The sequence below is a fragment of the Podarcis erhardii genome (genome assembly GCF_964252035.2).
Source record: "Podarcis erhardii genome assembly, chromosome: 4".
NCBI lineage: Eukaryota > Metazoa > Chordata > Lepidosauria > Squamata > Lacertidae > Podarcis > Podarcis erhardii.
Genome location: NC_138508.1, coordinates 8054407 through 8072593, shown reverse-complemented (window position 1 = coordinate 8072593; position 18187 = coordinate 8054407). Strand labels below are relative to the sequence as shown.

General features: G+C 47.0%; 1 protein-coding gene across 1 annotated transcript in view; it reads left to right on the top strand.

The window, feature by feature from the left end:
• Positions 1-13300: 13300 nt before the first annotated feature.
• PLEKHB1 (pleckstrin homology domain containing B1) overlaps positions 13301-18187 on the top strand; it is a 33160-nt gene continuing 28273 nt past the window's right edge. Inside the window, exon 1 of the mRNA XM_081860838.1 lies at positions 13301-13464. Coding sequence (XP_081716964.1) covers positions 13428-13464 — 37 coding nt within the window. The 5' untranslated portion in view covers positions 13301-13427. The remainder of the gene's footprint in view (positions 13465-18187) is intronic.

Sequence of the window (18187 nt, the reverse complement as noted above, 5' to 3'; positions counted from 1 at the left end):
ACTTGACAAATCCACACCGTGGTCAACTCCCGTCTGGAAACCAATGTCCCCACTGTGGAAGGACGTGTGGATCCAGAATTGGCCTCCACAGTCACTTACGGACTCACTGTTAAGATCTCATTCATGGAAGACAATCTTACTTGGCTATGAGTGATCACCAAAGAAGAATGATCTTATTCTCTGTGTGTGGTATACATCAGCTGAAGAGGAATCTGACTCCTCATCTCTGACACCAGGTTCCTGGGATAAGCTTCAGACTTAAACCTCCTGGCTTTTGTTTCTCAATCTCTTGCTGGCCTGAGCAGCTGGCTGGTATCATTGGTGGGCAAGATGGACCCAAAAGTATAGAAATCTCACTGTTGGCGTGAAATTCTAATGCTTAAGGCATTAGGATGAATAACTCTCAGGCTGTCTCCTGAGCATGACAGTGAGGTATGACGGAGCATAAACTGAGCTGACAAGGTGGGAACTCAAAATAGCTGCAGTGCATAGCTGGGACAGACATATTGTCAAGAACACAGAGTCATTGTAGTGTAGAATTATTGAGCTGGAAGGGACCTCCAGAGTCATCTAGTCCGGTGTTTCCCAACCTTGGGTCTCCAGCTGTTTTTGGACTACAACTCCCATCATCCCTAGCTAGCAAGACCAGTGGTCAGGGATGATGGGAACTGTAGTCCAGAAACAGCTGGAGACCCAAGGTTGGGAAACACTGATCTAGTCCAACCCCCTGCTGCAATGCAGGAATCTCAACTAAAGCATTCAAGACAGGTGGCCACCCCAACCTCTTCTTAGAAACCCCCAAGGAAGGAGAATCCACCACCTCTCGTGGGAATTTGCTCCACTGCAAACAGCTGTTACCATTAGAAAGTTATTCCTGGTGTTTTGTCGGAATCTCCTTTCATGCAACTTAAAGCCATAGGTTTGAGTCCTGCCCTCCAGAGCAGGAGAAAACAAGCTTGCTCCATCTCCCATGTGCCAGCCCTTGAGATACTTGAAGATGGTGATTATATCTCCTCTCTCTCTCTCTCTCTCTCTCTCTCTCCCTCTCTCCTCTTTCCCAAGCTAAACATACCCAGCTCCTTCAACCGTTCCTCATCAGGCTTGGCTTCCAGACCCTTGATCATCTTGGTCGCCCTCCTCTGCACACGTTCCTGCTTGTCAACATCCTTCTTAAATTATGGTGCTCATAACTGGACACAGGACTCCTGCTGCATCACACTGTTTACTCATGTGAAACGTGTGGTCTACTAAGACCCAGCCTTTCTCAACCTGTGGGTCCCCAGATGTTGTTGAACTACAACTCCCATCACCCCTAGCAAGCAAGCCCAGAGCTCAGGGATGATGGGAGTTGTAGTCAAACAACATCTGGGGACCCACAAGTTGAGAACCACTGCAACCCTTTTCACATGTACTCTAAAAATGTACTGGAACATCAATGCATGAATATTAAACATTCGTTGCAACATCAAATGTGAGATAATTACCCTTCTTCTTTTTCTTCTTCTTCCTTGGCAATCACTCATATCCGAGTAAGATTGTCTTCCATAAACACAGTTTTAACAATGGGTCCGTAAGTGACTGTGGAGGCCAGTTCTGGATCCACACGTCCTTCCACAGTGGGGACATTGGTTTCCAGGCGGGAGTTGATCACGGTGTGGATTTGCCAAGCGTGCCTTCCTCTTAGCACATTTCTCTCTTTCGTCCTGAGTTCAAGCGTCTTCAAAGCCCATGACACCTTTGGTAAAGGCTGTTCTCCAGTTGGAGCGCTCGCAGGCCAGTGTTTCCCACTTGATGGTGTTTATATTACATTTTTTTAGATTTGCCTTGAGAGAGTCTTTAAACGTCTTTTGTTGACCACCAGCATGACGCTTTCCATTTTTCAGTTCGGAATAGAGCAGTTGCTTTGGAAGACGATCATTGGGCATCCGCACAACATGACCAGTCCAACGAAGTTGATGTTGAAGTCCAACAGTTAAACATAAAGAACCTGCCTCGTTTTATTGGTGGTGGATTCTCAGACGGCTCAGCAATGGAAGTCTTGTGCAACGCTCCCTAAAGAGGAGTGTTTCTTCAGTGATGGGATATAGCCTTCTCTGAACATCTTTCACAATGCAGAGGATTAGTCAGAGGTGAAACAAAGAAAGATGAGATCCAGGAAGTGTTTTGTTATTATTATTTCCCCTTTTTAAAAAGGACTAAAAAAAAAAAATGTGAATGTTAATGACATTGAAATGAAATGAAGGGGTTCTAGTAATAAGGTGTAAAAATATGTAAGAATGGATTGATATTAGATGAAAATTTGAAACTATAATATGTGGGGGGGGAAATAATTAAGGATAAACTAACAGGATATGAATCTGCTGAACCAATCTTTAAATGGAATACAAAAAAGGGAGGCGTGAGGAAGTCATGAAAATAAGTTAATCAAAGATGAGATATTAAAAAAGAGGGATTTTTGTTTTTTGTTTTTTCCTTTTGTTCTATGTTAAATGTTTGTATTTTTATATTTTTGTGTTTTCGGATCTTTTTTGTGTTTTTTCTTTTATGTGTTATAACTTCTTTATTGTTAAAATGTAATAAAACATCATTAAAAAAAAATAAAAATAAAAAATGATCAGGCCCTCCAAACACCTGCGCCTCACTTTGGAGGGGCTGCACTGCTGCATAAAAATCAAACAAAACTGGGAAAAACTCTTCTAAGATCATTTAATCCAGGCATAGGCAAACTCCGGCCCTCCAGATGTTTTGGAACTACAATTCCCATCATCCCTAGCTAACAGGACCAGCGATCAGGGATGATGGGAATTGTAGTCTCAAAACATCTGGAGGGCCGGAGTTTGCCTATGCCTGATTTAATCATTTGCTGTAAGCTCATCTGACTATGTAGAAGGCATTATATAATGTGTGTCTGTAACTAGGTTGTGTTATGCATGTTTACTCAAAGTTGTTTTGTTTTTTAATTAGTTTTTTTTTAGCCTGCTAGACTCCAGGATGCCTGGCCAAATCAGACACGTCCTGATTTTTGGGTGTAAAAAAGGCGTCGGGGGGAATTTTGCCGAATCTGCAGAATGTCAGGGGGAACCCAGCTGTATGGCAACGTGGTGGGAAAAGCACTGAGAAGCTCAACAACTTTGTGGGTGTCAGGAATTTTTGAAATATGGCAACCCTATCCCTGACTGATCAGAAGGTCGGCGGTTCGAATCCCCACGACGGGGTGAGCTCCTGTTGCTTGGTCCCTGCTCCTGCCAACCTAGCAGTTCGAAAGCACGTCAAAGTGCAAGTAGATAAATAGGTACCGCTCCAGCAGAAAGGTAAACAGTGTTTCTGTGTGCTGTTCTGGTTTTCCAGAAGCAGCTCAGTCATACTGGCCACATGACCCGGAAGCTGTACGCCAGGTCCCTCGGCCAATAAGTGAGACGAGCGCCGCAACCCCAGAGTCGGCCACGGCTGGACCTAACAGTCAGGGGTCCCTTTACCTTTACCTATCCCTGACTGTGGGCCTTGTTTGCTGGGGCTGATGGTAGTTGGAGTCCATTAAACCTCCAGAGGGCCAGAAGTCCCCTGCCCCTGAGTTGAACCTTATTTTTAGAGCGAAAGGGCCACAGATGTTGGGAATGAGCTCTACTATTTGAGCTGCAGCAACAATGGCTGCCTGTTTGTTAGCTGAGTCCTGAGAGAAGCCTCTTCTGCTGTTCTGCTAGCAAGACAAACAGGCCTTTGAAACAACCAGAGAGCAGGATGGACATTAGCATCCAGGCTGAGCAGCCAAAGTAAACGGCAAGCTCATTGTAAAATGTGATCGCAGATAGAATCACAGTTGGAAGGGACCACGAGGGTCATCTAAGTCCAGCTCCCTGCAATGCAGGAATCTTTTGCCCAACACAGGGATCAAACCCACGACCCTGACATCAGGAGTTTTGTGCTCTACCTACTGAGCTATCTGGGGTTGCTGTAAGGAACCCCTGTAAGGGAATAAAGGGACCCCTGACCATCAGGTCCAGTCGTGGCCGACTCTGGGGTTGCGGCGCTCATCTTGCTTTATTGGCCAAGGGAGCCTGTGTACAGCTTCCGGGTCATGTGGCCAGTATGACTAAGCCACTTCTGGCGAACCAGAGCAGCATTTACCTTCCCGCCAAAGTGGGACCTATTTATCTACTTGCACTTTGACATGCTTTCGAACTGCTAGGTTGGCAGGAGCAGGGACCGAGCAACGGGAGCTCACCCCGTCACGGGGATTCGAACCGCCAACCTTTGGATCGGCAAGCCCTAGGCTCTGTGGTTTAACCCACAGCGCCACCCGCGTCCCTTGTAAGGGAATAGCTGAAGGTATTGGTGAATTTCTGAGAAGGGTAACCAGAATTGAGGCTTGATCCTCCACCTTCCTGCATGGAAGCCTTCTTCCGACGATTTCCAACTTTCTGACACTTGCCCGCTGCTGCGTCTTTACCAGACAGCCAGTGTGGCATAACGGTTCGAGTGCTGGACTGTGACTTGGAAGACCAGAGTTCGACCACCGGAGACCAGGCATGAAGCTCGCTTGGTGGCCTTGTGCCAGTCCCTGTCTCTTGGCCCAAACTACCTCACCAGGTTGTTGTGAAGGTAAAATGGGGAAGGGGAGAAGCACATGCAACACCTTGGAAGGGAATGGTGATGTATCAGTGTAAAAAAATACAAATACAATCAACCACGGCTTGCACTTCAGGCATCAGCAGCTGATCCTGCTGATCTCCCATGTCGTTAAATGAGTTGGAGTTCTTGTTATTAAATATACCAAGAAAAAGCACACCAAGAACTCTGGCCAATATAAGTTTCAATAGTGGGAGTGGTCCCTACTCGCAAATCAATAGTCAATTGTAACAAAAACTAATCCATTCAGAAGCATGTATTCTGACAAGGATTACAAATTCAAATAGAGATTTCAAACCCAAACTCATAAGGATATGTATCATACAATAATTCGTTACAGTATTAAAGATAAGAGTTTGTGAGTAGAGCTAAGTTCATGTTAGTCCATGGTCAGTTTTGACGTGAAGATCTGAGTTTCAATCATTGAGCAGAAGTCAGAAGTCAGTTATGGATCAGAAGCCAGGACAGGGCCCTGTTTCGATGTATTCGATGTATTCGATGTACATGAAAATACATTTAAATTCTAAATTATCATAAAGTATAAAACAGTCGTGCAAAATGGACTTCTGGGTTAGCGCCATCGACTAATGGCAGATTCCCTCCGAGCTCCGGAGGGAATCGGCTCCGCAGGATCGGGTCTCGCCGCGGCGGCAACGCGGGGACCCTTAAAAATCACAGGCGCGGAAGCCTGTGAGCGTGGTGACTCGGCGGGCACCATTTGCGCCCCCCCAAACTGCGAAGGAGCCTTTTTAAAGGCTCCGGAACAGGGACAGGGTGTGGCACGGTGCTGAGAGTAGACTGCTTCTTCTGCGGAGTGAAGCCGCAAGCCATTGTCGGAGAGCACTGACTTTTTCCTTTGAACAATTGGACTCTAAAGCAACAACCCGTGAGTAGTACGGAAATTGGAATTTAAAATTTTTGATGAATTAGGAACAAGCGGGGAAGGTTTAAAAAGGAAGTCCGCCCCCCCCCCTTTGTAAATAATCTAAACCAAAGGACCTGCTAACTAAGGTTGAGATAATCTTTCTTTTTTTAAAAAAAAGACTTTAACTTCATGGTTTGACATTACAATAAATTTTACTGGAGGATAAAGAACTAATTTTGGGAGCTGAAGTGTCACCCCCCCCGGACCTGGGAGAGTTCTGCGAGAGAGCCTGTTGATGGAATACTGAAGAGTTTGACAGCTGTCAAGTTAGCTGTCAAGAAGAAAAAGAGAACTTTGTTTCTGTTGCTTCTGCTGGTTATATTTGTTACAATTTGCTGAAAAAAAGGAAGGGCTGATACAAATTAGCTTGATTTTTGGATTTGAGCTGAAAGGAACATTAAGGAACCAAAATCCCCCTAGAGGGGGTTTAGGGACATTACAAGAATGGCTGGAGGAGGGAAAATCCAGGCTGAATTGGACAGAGCATTTGTTCTCTTGGGAAAGTTACAAGGCCAAATTGATGTTTTGGCTACAAACGTTACAACTCTGGACTTAGCAGTAAATAACATTGTTAAATCTGATAAGGATTTGAAACAGGAAGCCTATTCAATTGGACAAATAGAGAAATCTGAGAGCTTTGAAAATATGGTATGTTGCCCCTGAAGAAAAGGAAGGAGGAGCTGCAATTTTGCAGATGTTAAAGGAGAGCTATAACTTGAGGCCTGACATGATGGCAACAAAGCAAAATAAAAACTTGATGTGGAAAGTCTGGCCTGATTTGGAGAGTGGGAAATTGAGTGATCTCCTTATGTGGAGATCTGAAGACCAAAGGATTATAAACTTGATTAAGGCGGAAGTTGGAGCTTTGGGGACATTTGGACTTGAAAGGATTATGAAACAAGATTTGGAATACCCCATAGGCTTTATTTTTAAGTATGGAGGTCTGGCTGGGAAAGACATGGATCCTGTTGGGCCGGAGCCTCTCCGAGATTTGGGGTTTAACATTAAGGACTATCAAAAAGACCGGTAGAGAGGGAGAGATCTAAGAGCCTCGGACATGAGATCTCCAGGCTAATATATTGAGACTGATGGACACTTGCTGGGGACTGAAACCGGGAAAGGGGTGGGTAGAGGCTGGGAATCCAAAGGGTATACAATTATAATTGGTTTTGTTTTTATATTGTTTTGCTATTGGTATGAAAATTGGGAAAGTCGTGGAAGGGAAGTTTGGTCGACATTAGGAAAAATGTTTAAAAGAGTACTGATGTATAAGTATTGATGTCTAAGTTTGGATAAGTTAAAACTGGTCTCTAAAATGGTTTAAACTAAATGAAGATAAGGTTTGCAAAAAAAAAATTAAGGAAATGGAAGAAAGAGAAAAAGTAAAATAATAACATGTTAAAATAAATTATTGAGTAAAGTCGAGAAATAAGCAATAAGGACTTGCTGAGCTAATAATTTAAATTGGAATACAAGAAGGGGAGGAGTGAGGAGGTCTGAGAAACAAGTTAAACGCAAATAAGCAATTGAAATTCTATGTGTTTTTAATTGTTTTTAAGTTTTGTATTTTTGTCATTTTTTCTTTTTTGTCTACTTTTGTTTTTGTTCTGCTATTGAAAATCCTAATAAATATTCAGTAAAAAAAAATAGTCGTGCAAAATGTTGCCTGCTGATTTCTGCTGATCAAGCGGCGTAGCTGCCACAAGAGAGGGCAGGACGGACACACACACACACACACACCCCGACAGCTGGTCATCGTGGACTTCCTTCCAAATTCCTAATATGTCCGCAATGCCTGTAGCTAATTGGTAGGACGGTGAACGAACACCATCCATGCTCGGAGGTAATTCTCCCCAGTTGTTTTCAGCAGCAAAACTCCTGTGCTGGCCCCGGGGGTAACCCATGAAACGCAGTCCAGGACCGGACCAGAATCCAAAGGTTCTGCTAGGAGTCAGTCCGACAGGGTCGAGGCAGGACACGAGGCAGGAAACCAGGCAAGGACAGGTACAGGATCTCAGGCAGGATCTAGCATACAGCAATGTTGCTCCCGCAACCTGGGGCGGGGTCCGACAGCCTTTTATCTTTGTTGGGGTAGCGGCCGGTCCTGATCCCCTGGAAACTCACCTCCCTCTTTCGCCCGAAGGCGAGCACTCCTCCTGAGAGTACTCAGGTCTCTCCTTCTCTCAGACCTCAGTCTCTGCAGCTCAGGAGATGTCGGTGGGTTACTAGACCGAGGGGCCGCCTCAGCCTCCCCTGACCCAACCGGTAGTGGAGCAACTGTAAGTGATGGCCCAGTTGGAGGCAATGAGGTCATCCCCGCATCTGGAGCCAGGGCAGGCTCAGGCCCCTGACTCGGCCCAGCTGGTGCTTGTTGCAGGGGAACCTGTACAGACTGGGGCTCTTCAGAATCAGGCCCCAGACTTGGTTCAGATGATGCCTGAGGCAAAGGATCCGGTGTGGACTGAGACTCCTCTGGTTCCAAGTCTGAGCCCGAGTCCCAGGCCATCACAACTCCAACGGAAACAATTGCACACCCGGTTTCTCACACAGCTTGGTGCAACAGCGCTCTTGAAGATGCCTCTTCCCACCTGCCCCTGTGCTCTTCCTCCTTGTAAAATGAGCCTTGATATCAACAAACTCGTTTTCTTCACGACCTCAGAACCGTTAGGATGCAGATTGCAGCTCTGGGGGAGAGCGCAGATTCCCCAGTGGCTCATTCATGCGCATGGTAAATAAGCAGATGGCATCAGTCTCTGTCTGTGGGGAGGCACGAGCAACACTGTAGTAAATTCTCCCTGTTCAATCTTTGCTCTTGAACGAAGGGGGATCTGTTTTTTCCCCGCATCCCGGAGGGAGAAACAGGCCAATCTCTTGGCTGTGTAAGGAACAGGCCAGGTAACCACAGGTTATCGATCAGTTTCTGGGCGCAATTCAAAGTGCTAGTTAGGTCCAGACTATCCAAAAGACCATAGTTTCTCTCAGGAATTTGGCCAGGCTCTGAGGTCTTCAGGGAAGGCCTTTCTTTCATCCTCACAGGTACGCAGGACCGGTGGTGGCTGCTCCCAGACAACTTTGGAACTCCCTCCATAGAGAAGCCAGACCGGCTCCCTCCTTGTGGTCCTTCCACCAGCAGGTGGAGACTCTCTTATCCTGAGAGGCCTTTGGGAACTGGCTCCTCCCCTCTTTTTTTAAAGGGCTCTTAATAGTACTGTGCTGTTTTCATCACCTATATTTCAATAGGCTGTTTTTTTAAAATATTATTAAATATTATTTTTATATTATTTTAATTCCATTAGTGTTCAATTACTTTTAAACGATTGTTTTTAGCGAGCCGGGGTGAGCAGTGGTGAAAACAACTTGGGGCGCCTCCTCCCGAGGAGACGCATGCCTGGCACACGCCTGGTTGTTCTGGCCCCGAGGCAGAGGAAGGATGCCTTCGTCTGCTTCATCGTTTTTTCCTGTTTTGCCAAAGCCTTACGTAAGGAGGGACACAAGAGTGTGGTCCTCGGTGGGCTTCTGTTTTGGCACAGCCAGTGCCTCTTGTCCTTTCTCCAATCCAGAGGGCGGGGGGGGGGGGGCGCAAGTCACCGGAGCATCATTTGAGCAGCCGTTGTGCTGAAGCGCCACTAAAAATAGAGCAAAATGAGAAACACGCTGCGGGGAACAGATGGGAGCATCGCTGCTGCACACACTTCCAGCTGCTTCAACTGCACCTGCTCAGGCTGCGTATGAATCCTGCATTTAAAATGCATCTCCTCCCCATCAAGAACCCCGGGAACTGTAGTTCACCCCCTAGGAGAACTACAATTCCCAGCACCTTAAAAAAATCTATAGTTTCCAGGGTTCTCTATGGGGGTGGGGTGTGCGGGCTGTCCTTTAAATGTATGGTGTGGACTCAGTTTGTGGCTCTTTCCTATCTAAAACCTGCTACTCAGCCAGCAAAAGAACAAAGTCCCATTCGGACTGGAAGACTGGAATGCCCAGTGCTTTTTTCCTGGCGGGGGGGACACAGGGGGATGCATTTGTTGTTGTTGTTTAGTCGTTTAGTCGTGTCCGACTCTTCGTGGCCCCCTGGACCAGAGCACGCCAGGCACTCCTGTCTTCCACTGCCTCCCGCAGTTTGTTCAAACTCATGCTGGTAGCTTGGAGAACACTGTCCCACCATCTCATCCTCTGTCGTCCCCTTCTCCTTGCGCCCTCCATCTTTCCCAACATCAGGGTCTTTTCCAGGGAGTCTTCTCTTCTCATGAGGTGGCCAAAGTGCAGTCATACCTCGGGTTACAGACACTTCAAGTTGCGTTTTTTCAGGTTACGGATGCTCCAAAACCCGGAAGTACCAGAACGGGTTACTTCTGGGTTTCAGAGGTCACACATGCACAGAAGCGCTAAATTGCTCTTTGTGCATGCGCAGAATATACATAATATATAATAATAATAATTTATTATTTATACTCCGCCCATCTGGCTGAGTTTCCCCAGCTACTCTGGGCGGCTTCCAATCAAGTGTTAAAAACAATACAGCTTTAAATATTAAAAACTTCCCCAAACAGGGCTGCCTTCATATGTCTTTTAAAGAGAAGATAGGTGCTTATTTCCTTGACATCTGATGGGAGGGCGTTCCACAGGGCGCCACCACCGAGAAGGCCCTCTGCCTGGTTTCCTGTAACCTCACTTCTCACAGGGAGGGAACCGCCAGAAGGCCCTCGGCGCTGGACCTCAGTGTCTGGGCTGAATGATGGGGGTGGAGATGCTCCTTCAGGTATACTGGGCCTTTGAGGCCGTTTAGGGCTTTTAAGGTCAGCACCAACACTTTGAATTGTGCTCGGAAATGTACTGTGAACCAATGCAGATCTCTCAGGTGTTATATCGTCTCAGTGGCCACTCCCAGTCACCAGTCTAGCTGCCGCATTCTGGATTAATTGCAGTTCCCGCCAGGAAACTGATGCACCAATGTGGGTTGCGAATGTGCATCTCGCATGGATCACGTTTGCAACCAGGGCGTCCACTGTACTGGAGCCTCAGCTTCAGGATCTGTCCATCCAGTGAGCCCTCAGGGCTGATTTCCTTGGATAGGTTTGATCTTCTTGCAGTCCATGGGACTCTCAAGAGTCTCCTCCAGCACCAAACCCCTAAAGATTTTGTGAATCTTTGTACTTTTATCCATTTACTGTATTTATTTTTCCCCCAATTTGAACTATAAAACTCTGATTTTCTTGGGTCAAGATGGGAGAGGAGATCTAGCTGCCCAGTTTTCTGTTTTCTCCAAGGCTGCAGATCCTAGATGCCCGCATACCTGGGGGTCAGCCCCATGAGAAAGCAATGATTTCTCAGTAGGCAGCAGAGAGCATTAAGGACCTTCTTCCCCTTTGCAACGGATGCACAACGAAACGGGGAGTCAGGTGAGGGGGGCTTTTTGGGGGAATGAAGGCTAGCATCTCCCCCTCTTCCTCCTCCTCCTCTTGCATCCTGGGAGCTGGAGTCCATCCCGGGCTGCGCTGCCCAGTGCAAACTACGACTCCCAGAATTCTGTGCAAAGAGAGAGCGAGAGAAAGAGAGCTGGGCGTTTGAAGGGAGGGTGTTGTGTTTCCATCTGCCAGAGGTTTGATGTGGCTGCCCGGCGAGTCCCGGGAAAGGGGGCAGCGCGCGCCGGGGGCTCTTTAGGTAAAAAAAACAGGGTGAGGTGGGTGGGTGGGTGGGGAAGAGAGGACTTGGACCTGATGGGCTGGGCGAGGGATGGTGCAAAGGGGTGGCGCGTGGTGGAGTTTCTTTGCGCGCAAGAACGCAAGCAGGCGCGGGCGCACCTGGGCATCGCGTGCGCATCTTTGCAACCCCGGGAGAGGCGGCGCAGCTTCTTATTTGCAACGGATCCACAAGGTGGGAAGGGAGGAGAGAGAGAGAGGCGACAAGGCAACCCGCCCCGATCCCAGGCTTGGTGTGGGAAGGAGGGAGCGGAGCTGATCCACCTTATCCAGACCTAAGGCGCATCCAGCCCCTTCGTTCAGGAGAAATGTGAGTGATCGGGGCGGTCCAGCAAGCGGGTGTAACCGAACCCTGGTCCAAGCAACGTCAGAGCGCGACGACCCGGGTTCATTTTGAGTTCTCTTTCCTCTGCCGGAGGTGGAATCGCAAATAGAGTTTGGGTCCAGTTTCAAGCTCCAGATTAGCGGAGCAGATTTGTGCGGGCAGAGACGGGAACACAGAGATAAACTTTGGGGATCCTTTTCCATCAGGCTTTGGGATTGGGTTTCTCCTGCCGCCACTGGGAAAAAAAATATATCTCCTCTCTTCTCCACATTTCTCCCTCGCCTTGTAGGCTTCAGCCAGCCAGGTAGATCCGAGGCACGTTTACCTGGGGGGAAGCGCCAGGAAGAGTTAGATGAGGCTTGCTCCCCTATAAGCGTATATTGGTCGACAGCTTCAATGGTACTTTTCTGTAGTATTTTTGCTGCCCTGTTTGAACGAAACTCCTGGACTTTTAACCGCTCGTTTTTATCTTCATTATTTCATAGACTAAAAACAGATTTTTGTTATTTTTAAAAATTGTTTAATTTGGGATTCCATGTGCTTCCATGTGCTCCTATGATTCTCCAGACCCTAATCTTCCTTTCTGCTCTGGGTTCCTGGCCGCCCACCCCGTTCATTGATTGATTGATTGATTGATTGATTGCATTTTTATCCCCTCTGATTGGCTACAAGGAACTCCAGGTGGCCTACATGGTTCTTCTCCCCCCCCCCCATTATTATTGTTTTAAATATATTTTTACTGAAAGATTTCCCATAAGGAACAAGAGTACATTCAGCGTCTCTGTTTTCAAATTGTAGAGTCTTTCATAAAGGTCAATTACAGTCAATTTGAGGCTTTTTTTTTTTTTTGTCGTAAGCAATGTGGGGTTGAGGGGGGTGAGAAGGGGGGAGAGAGAAGGGGAAGGAGGGTTGTTGTGAGAGAAGGCAGCGTCTGGGTCCAGGCTCACCCAGCGAAAGGTTCACGGCTGAATGGGGGAATTTGAACCCTTATCTCTCCCAGGTCCAAATCCAACACTAACCATTATACCACATTTCCCCCAACCCCCTTGCCTGGCCATGCTTATATTCCCCACCGTCTTGATCCCATTTCTGTACTCCTGCCAAGTTCTGCGCTCTGTGTGTCTGCGGAAATTAGCGAAATCATATGCTTTCAAGCGGTGTGGGTTTGTTTACGTGGCAGAGCCTGGAATGGGTGGGTGTTTATACTCTCTGTCTCTCCCCAACTTGGTTTTCATTGTGAGCCTGACTGCACAGCGAAGGGGTGTTTTGCAACAGCTCAGCAGCAGAAAGGAGCCGGGACGTTTAGAAAGCAGTTTAAAGCAGCCTTCCCCAACCCAGGTGTATTGGACTACAACTCCCACCAGCCCCACTAGGGGGTGGGATGATGGGAATTGTAGTCCAGAACAGCTGGAGGGCCCCAGGTTGGGGCAGGCTGCTTGGAAGCGATGCCCTGCGTTCCAGGTATGTTCTAGAGAGCTTCAGTTAAAGATAGAAGCAAAATGCTAATCTCTAAATCCCGCAGAGGGAAAAGGCGCTGCAGTCTCGCCTCCCCACCCTTTTGTAATTTACATAACAGAGATAATTCGAGAGGAGCATTAAAAAAAGATCTGGTTAGCCGCACACTCTGTGCCTTTATTTAGAAGTCCAGTGACCCCAATTGCCGCTCTCCTCCCTCCTCTCCACCCCACAGTTAGAAAATTCCCACTAGCAGAAAAAAACAAGTTGTTTTCTCGGAGAGGAGCGAAGGTGATCTGATGTTACAGCCTGATAGTTCTGCATTCCTAACTCCCACCTTTCCTCCTCTTCTTAAGTTCTCCTGCCGGGATAGATCAGCCTGGAGATCACTGCAGAAATGGCCCTGCTGAAATGCGGCTGGCTCTGGAGACAGAGTAAGTCTTAGCCTGGGAATTTACAACTATATAAGAGGCCCTTTCTTCTTCCGAGAGAGGCAGGCAAGCTTCTGGGACTGCTGCCTTTGCTGGGTTCATGATGGGGTGCTTGAGAGACCAGTTATATCTTGGGATTCCTTGCACAGTTCGGACCCCAAGCCCCCAAACTGTACACAGCCCATTTGTGTCTGCTTGGGAGCAAGAGCTTACTCCCAGGTAAGCTTGCAAAAGCTTGGGTGTTTGCTCTTGTTGGGGGCCACACTCTTTGTAAAAAAAAACTGGCTAGAGATGGACAAAGCTGTCTTTGCTTCCCAGACACATCTGGCTGACTACTGTCGAAAATGGGAAGATGAACCAGGTATACGGTCGGATCCAGAAAGACTCTTTTCGTACTCTTATTGTGTTTCTAATATTCTGTTGGGAGCCACCATGGGTAGCTGGGGAAACCCAGCCAGATGGGGGGAGATAAATTATTATTATTATTATTATTACTACTACTACTACTATTATTATTATATCTTAGGGCATTTGGTACCAGCAGCAGAAAATCCAGGCAGCACTCCCCCAAAGGTGGTGGAATGCAACAATCCCTTTAACAATGTTCCGTGTCTACTTAGGAGCAAGTCCTGTTGCATTCAGCAGGGCTTCCTCCCAGGTAAAGGGGGTCAGGATCGGAACCTTATTTCTTTGCTCCGCTTCCATCCTGCGTCTCTGCCCAGGCAGTTTGCCACTTTTAAATCCAAAAAATGGGGGAAACCAATAAGAAGTTAAAGCAGGCAAAATAATACAGTGGTACCTCGGGTTACAGATGCTTCAGGTTACATACACTTCAGGTTACAGACTCCGCTAACCCAGAAATATTACCTCGGGTTAAGAACTTTGCTTCAGGATGAGAACTGAAATTGTGCGGCAGCAGCAGGAGGCCCCCATTAGCTAAAGTGGTGCTTCAGGTTAAGAACAGTTTCAGGTTAAGAACGGACCTCCAGAACGAATTAAGTACTTAACCTGAGGTACCACTGTAATGAATTTGATGGCCCCTTCTGATATTGGCATGAGCTCCAAATGCAAAGGTCTCCCCCTTTCCTTTGCCTGGTCTCCTCCTCTCCTCCTGTTTACTTGGAAGCAAAGCCCATTGCTTTCGACAGAGGGTGGGCTGAGGACTGTAGCCTAGGCAACATTTTGTTCCAAACCGCTCTGCTCAAGGCAATCATCCACCTGAATAACTGCTGAAGCCATCCAGGCAGAAGAAATCTCTCCACGCTCTCTGCGCTGCTGTCCGTCCCCTTGAAGCTGGACCACCTGTTCCCACTCGCTGTCTCCAGAAAGATGCATGAGTGAGAGCAAACACACAGGGTCCCCTCTCCTCTCATCCTCCAGAACCTTCCACGGGGTCCTTGCTCAACGCCTGCTCTTCTCTAATGCAGAGAGACGCGGGTGGCGCTGTGGTCTAAACCACTGAGCCTCTTGGGCTTGCCGATCAGAAGGTCGGCGGTTCGAATCCCCGCGACGGAGTGAGCTCCCATTGCTCTGTCCCAGCTCCCGCCAACCTAGCAGTTCGAAAGCACACCAGCGCAAGTAGATAAATAGGTACCGCTCCAGCGGGAAGGTAAACAGCGTTTCCGTGTGCTCTGGTTTCCATCATGGTGTCCCGTTGCGCTAGAAGCAGTTTAGTCCTGCTGGCCACATGACCCGGAAGCTGTACGCCAGCTCCCTTGGCCAGTAAAGCAAGATAAGCGCCGCAACCCCAGAGTCGGCCACGACTGGACCTAATAGTCAGGGGTCCCTTTACCTTTACCTGTCAGCCACAGGATAGCGCCTGATGTCTCCCCCATCTGGAGGCGCAGGCCTGGAGAGCCTGGTGTTATGTACTGAAGTTCTCACCCTGGGCCAGCAGGGGGATACGGTAGATAGTTCAGGTCGACATATGCAAATAAGGGATCGAAAGTGACGTTCAGTGATTGGATAGTTACAGAAAGTTGTTACTGTTGCATTGTAGTGGAGCTCTATATAAGCAGGCTGGCTGAACCCTTCAGTTCTTTTCTGGCCTGTGAATAAACAAGAGCTGTTTGAAGAATCGCTGTGTCGTCTGATATGTTCACCCACAACGTAACACCTTGGATCTCGACTGTTTTCGCACACTAATACCCCGTCCTGTAGAATTCCATCAGTTATATTTTATCTGCACGTTCGGAATTAATTTCTGGGTCCGAAATGCTTTTTCTGGGCGGCCTTGAGCAGGAGAAAAAGAGGTCGGAATAGGCCAATAGATACATGGACTGTCCCTCGATCAAGCAAGTTTTCTCCTTTGAGAAAATTCCCCACCCCACCTGACCCCATTGTATCACACCCTCAGTGGGGTCTCCTAAAACCCAAGAGAGGTGAGATGTGGAAAAGGGCCTGATTCTGTGTGATGATATTGTTGTTGTTGTCACAGTGGTACCTCAGGTAAAGTACTTAATTCGTTCTGGAGGTCCGTTCTTAACCTGAAGCACCACTTTAGCTAATGGGGCCTCCTGCTGCTGCTGTGCCGCCGGAGCACGATTTCTGTTCTCATCCTGAAACAAAGTTCTTTTTTAAAAAAAAATAATATTTATTCAGGTTTTAAAACATTACAAAAAAAGAAAAGAAACAAAACACAATACAGAAAAACAGGACATTTCCAAGAAAAAATGAAACAAAGTGCATAACCTGAGGTACTATTTGTTTCATCCTGAAACAAAGTTCTTAACCTGAGGTACTATTTCTGGGTTAGCAGAGTCTGTAACCTGAAGCGTATGTAACCTGAAGCGTATGTAACCTGAGGTACCACTGTAATATTATTATTTATGAATTTATATACTGTCCTATACCCAGAGGTCTCAGGGCGGTTCACAGAATAAAATCAAAATATAAAACCACAAAATACATAATCAAAATAAAAGCAATAGCCTCCCCACCCCCGCCGACATTTTGATATAACATCAGTGTTGTATATCTGCAATGTCTGCCTGTCCCTTGTTACATGATTCACACATTTATTCTGGGAATCTTCTTGGGATCAGGAGCTGTTCTCCCAAACGAGTAAGATCCCGTGCTCCTTTGTGGCCGAGCAAGGACTGGCTTCTCCATCCTGCTTCCTGGTCAGGCAGTGTGGAGACATGTGTGGTTAACAGTCGTAGAATCGTGGAATTGTTGGAAAGGGACCCAACCCGCTGCAATGCAGGAATCGCAACTAAAGCATCCATGACGGAGGGCCACCCAACCTCTACTTAAAAACCTCCCAAGAAGGAGAGTTTAGCCTCTTCCTTCGCATCTGCTCACGAGAGCAACTTTTTCTTTCTTTCTCAAAACACCATGAGGATTAGATTCATGCCTGGAGGAGAAAAGCTTGAAATAATTTGCCAGTTGTTAGGCTTGCTGATGCACTGAATACGGTCATACCTTGGTTTTTGAACAGCTTAGTTCTCAAATGTTTTGGCTCCCGAACGCTGCAAACCCGGAAGTGACTGTTCCGGTTTGCAAAGTATTTTTGGGCTTATTCAGCTTCCGATTGGCTGCAGGAGTTTCATGCAGCCAATCAGAAGCCACGCTTTGGTTTCCGAACCTTTTGGAAGTTCAATGGGCTTCCGGAACGGATTCCGTTCGACTTCCAAGGTACGAACGTATTCCGGTATTATGTTGGGGTGTTATCCAGAGTAGAAACCCTGGATAGGTGAATAAGGCAGTTGCCTTGTCTTGTAGGAGATTATTAATAGATTATATGGTGCGCTGCTCTAAAATGGGGGGTTCTTTTTTCCATAAAATTAATCGTTCGAAAAGGGACATGGAGCAACTCAAAGTCACACGCGTGTTGTCCGGAAGAATTGTACACTTTACACATTCATACTGCATATTTAAAGCGCTGTGTCGTGGCGTCTCCCAGAGGATTCTGGGAGCTGTAGTTAGTTAATGGTGCAGAGATAATAATAATAATAATAATAATAATAATAATAATAATAATTTATTTATACCCCGCCCATCTGGCTGGGTTTTCCCAGCCACTCTGGGCGGCTCCCAAAAAAATATTAACAAAATATTAAAAATACAATAAAACATCAAACATTAAAAACTTTCCTAAACAGGTCTGCCTTCAGATGTCTTCTAAAGAGAATTGTTAGGAGCTTCCTGTTCCCCTCACAGAGCTACAATTCCCAGAGTTATATTTTGGAAGACAGATGGATTGTTAAACCGCTCTGGGAATTTCATCACTTCAAGGCTTCCTCTGCTCCCAAATCCCTTCGGTACTTTAGCCGTCCTACCTGCAGCTGCCCACAAAAGCAAAATATGAACTGTATTTCTCTCTCTTTTTTCAAAAAAGCAAGAAACTTTCACAATGCTCCCTGCCCCTCAGCGAAACCAGCTTCTTTTCTCGTGTCAAATGCTTTTAGTAGACATTTGATCCCGGAGCCTCTTTCTTTATATATATAAAAAAGCAGAACAGAAATCCAGCCGATGGGGCAGAATACGAGAGGAATATGGCTGGGAAACAGAGTCAGCAAACTGTGGAGGGCATCACCCACCCGCAGCCTCGAGCCCCACAGGAAGCAAGGCAACCTTTCTCTGTGGATCGTGCCCCTGGTTTTGGCTTGCAGACAGCTTTTCCTGGCTTTTTCTGGCTCTGGAGCTGCACGAGGGATATGTAAATAGAGAGGCGCAGTGACCTCCTCGCTCCAAGAAGGGCTGGCAAAAAAAAGAGGCATTATAT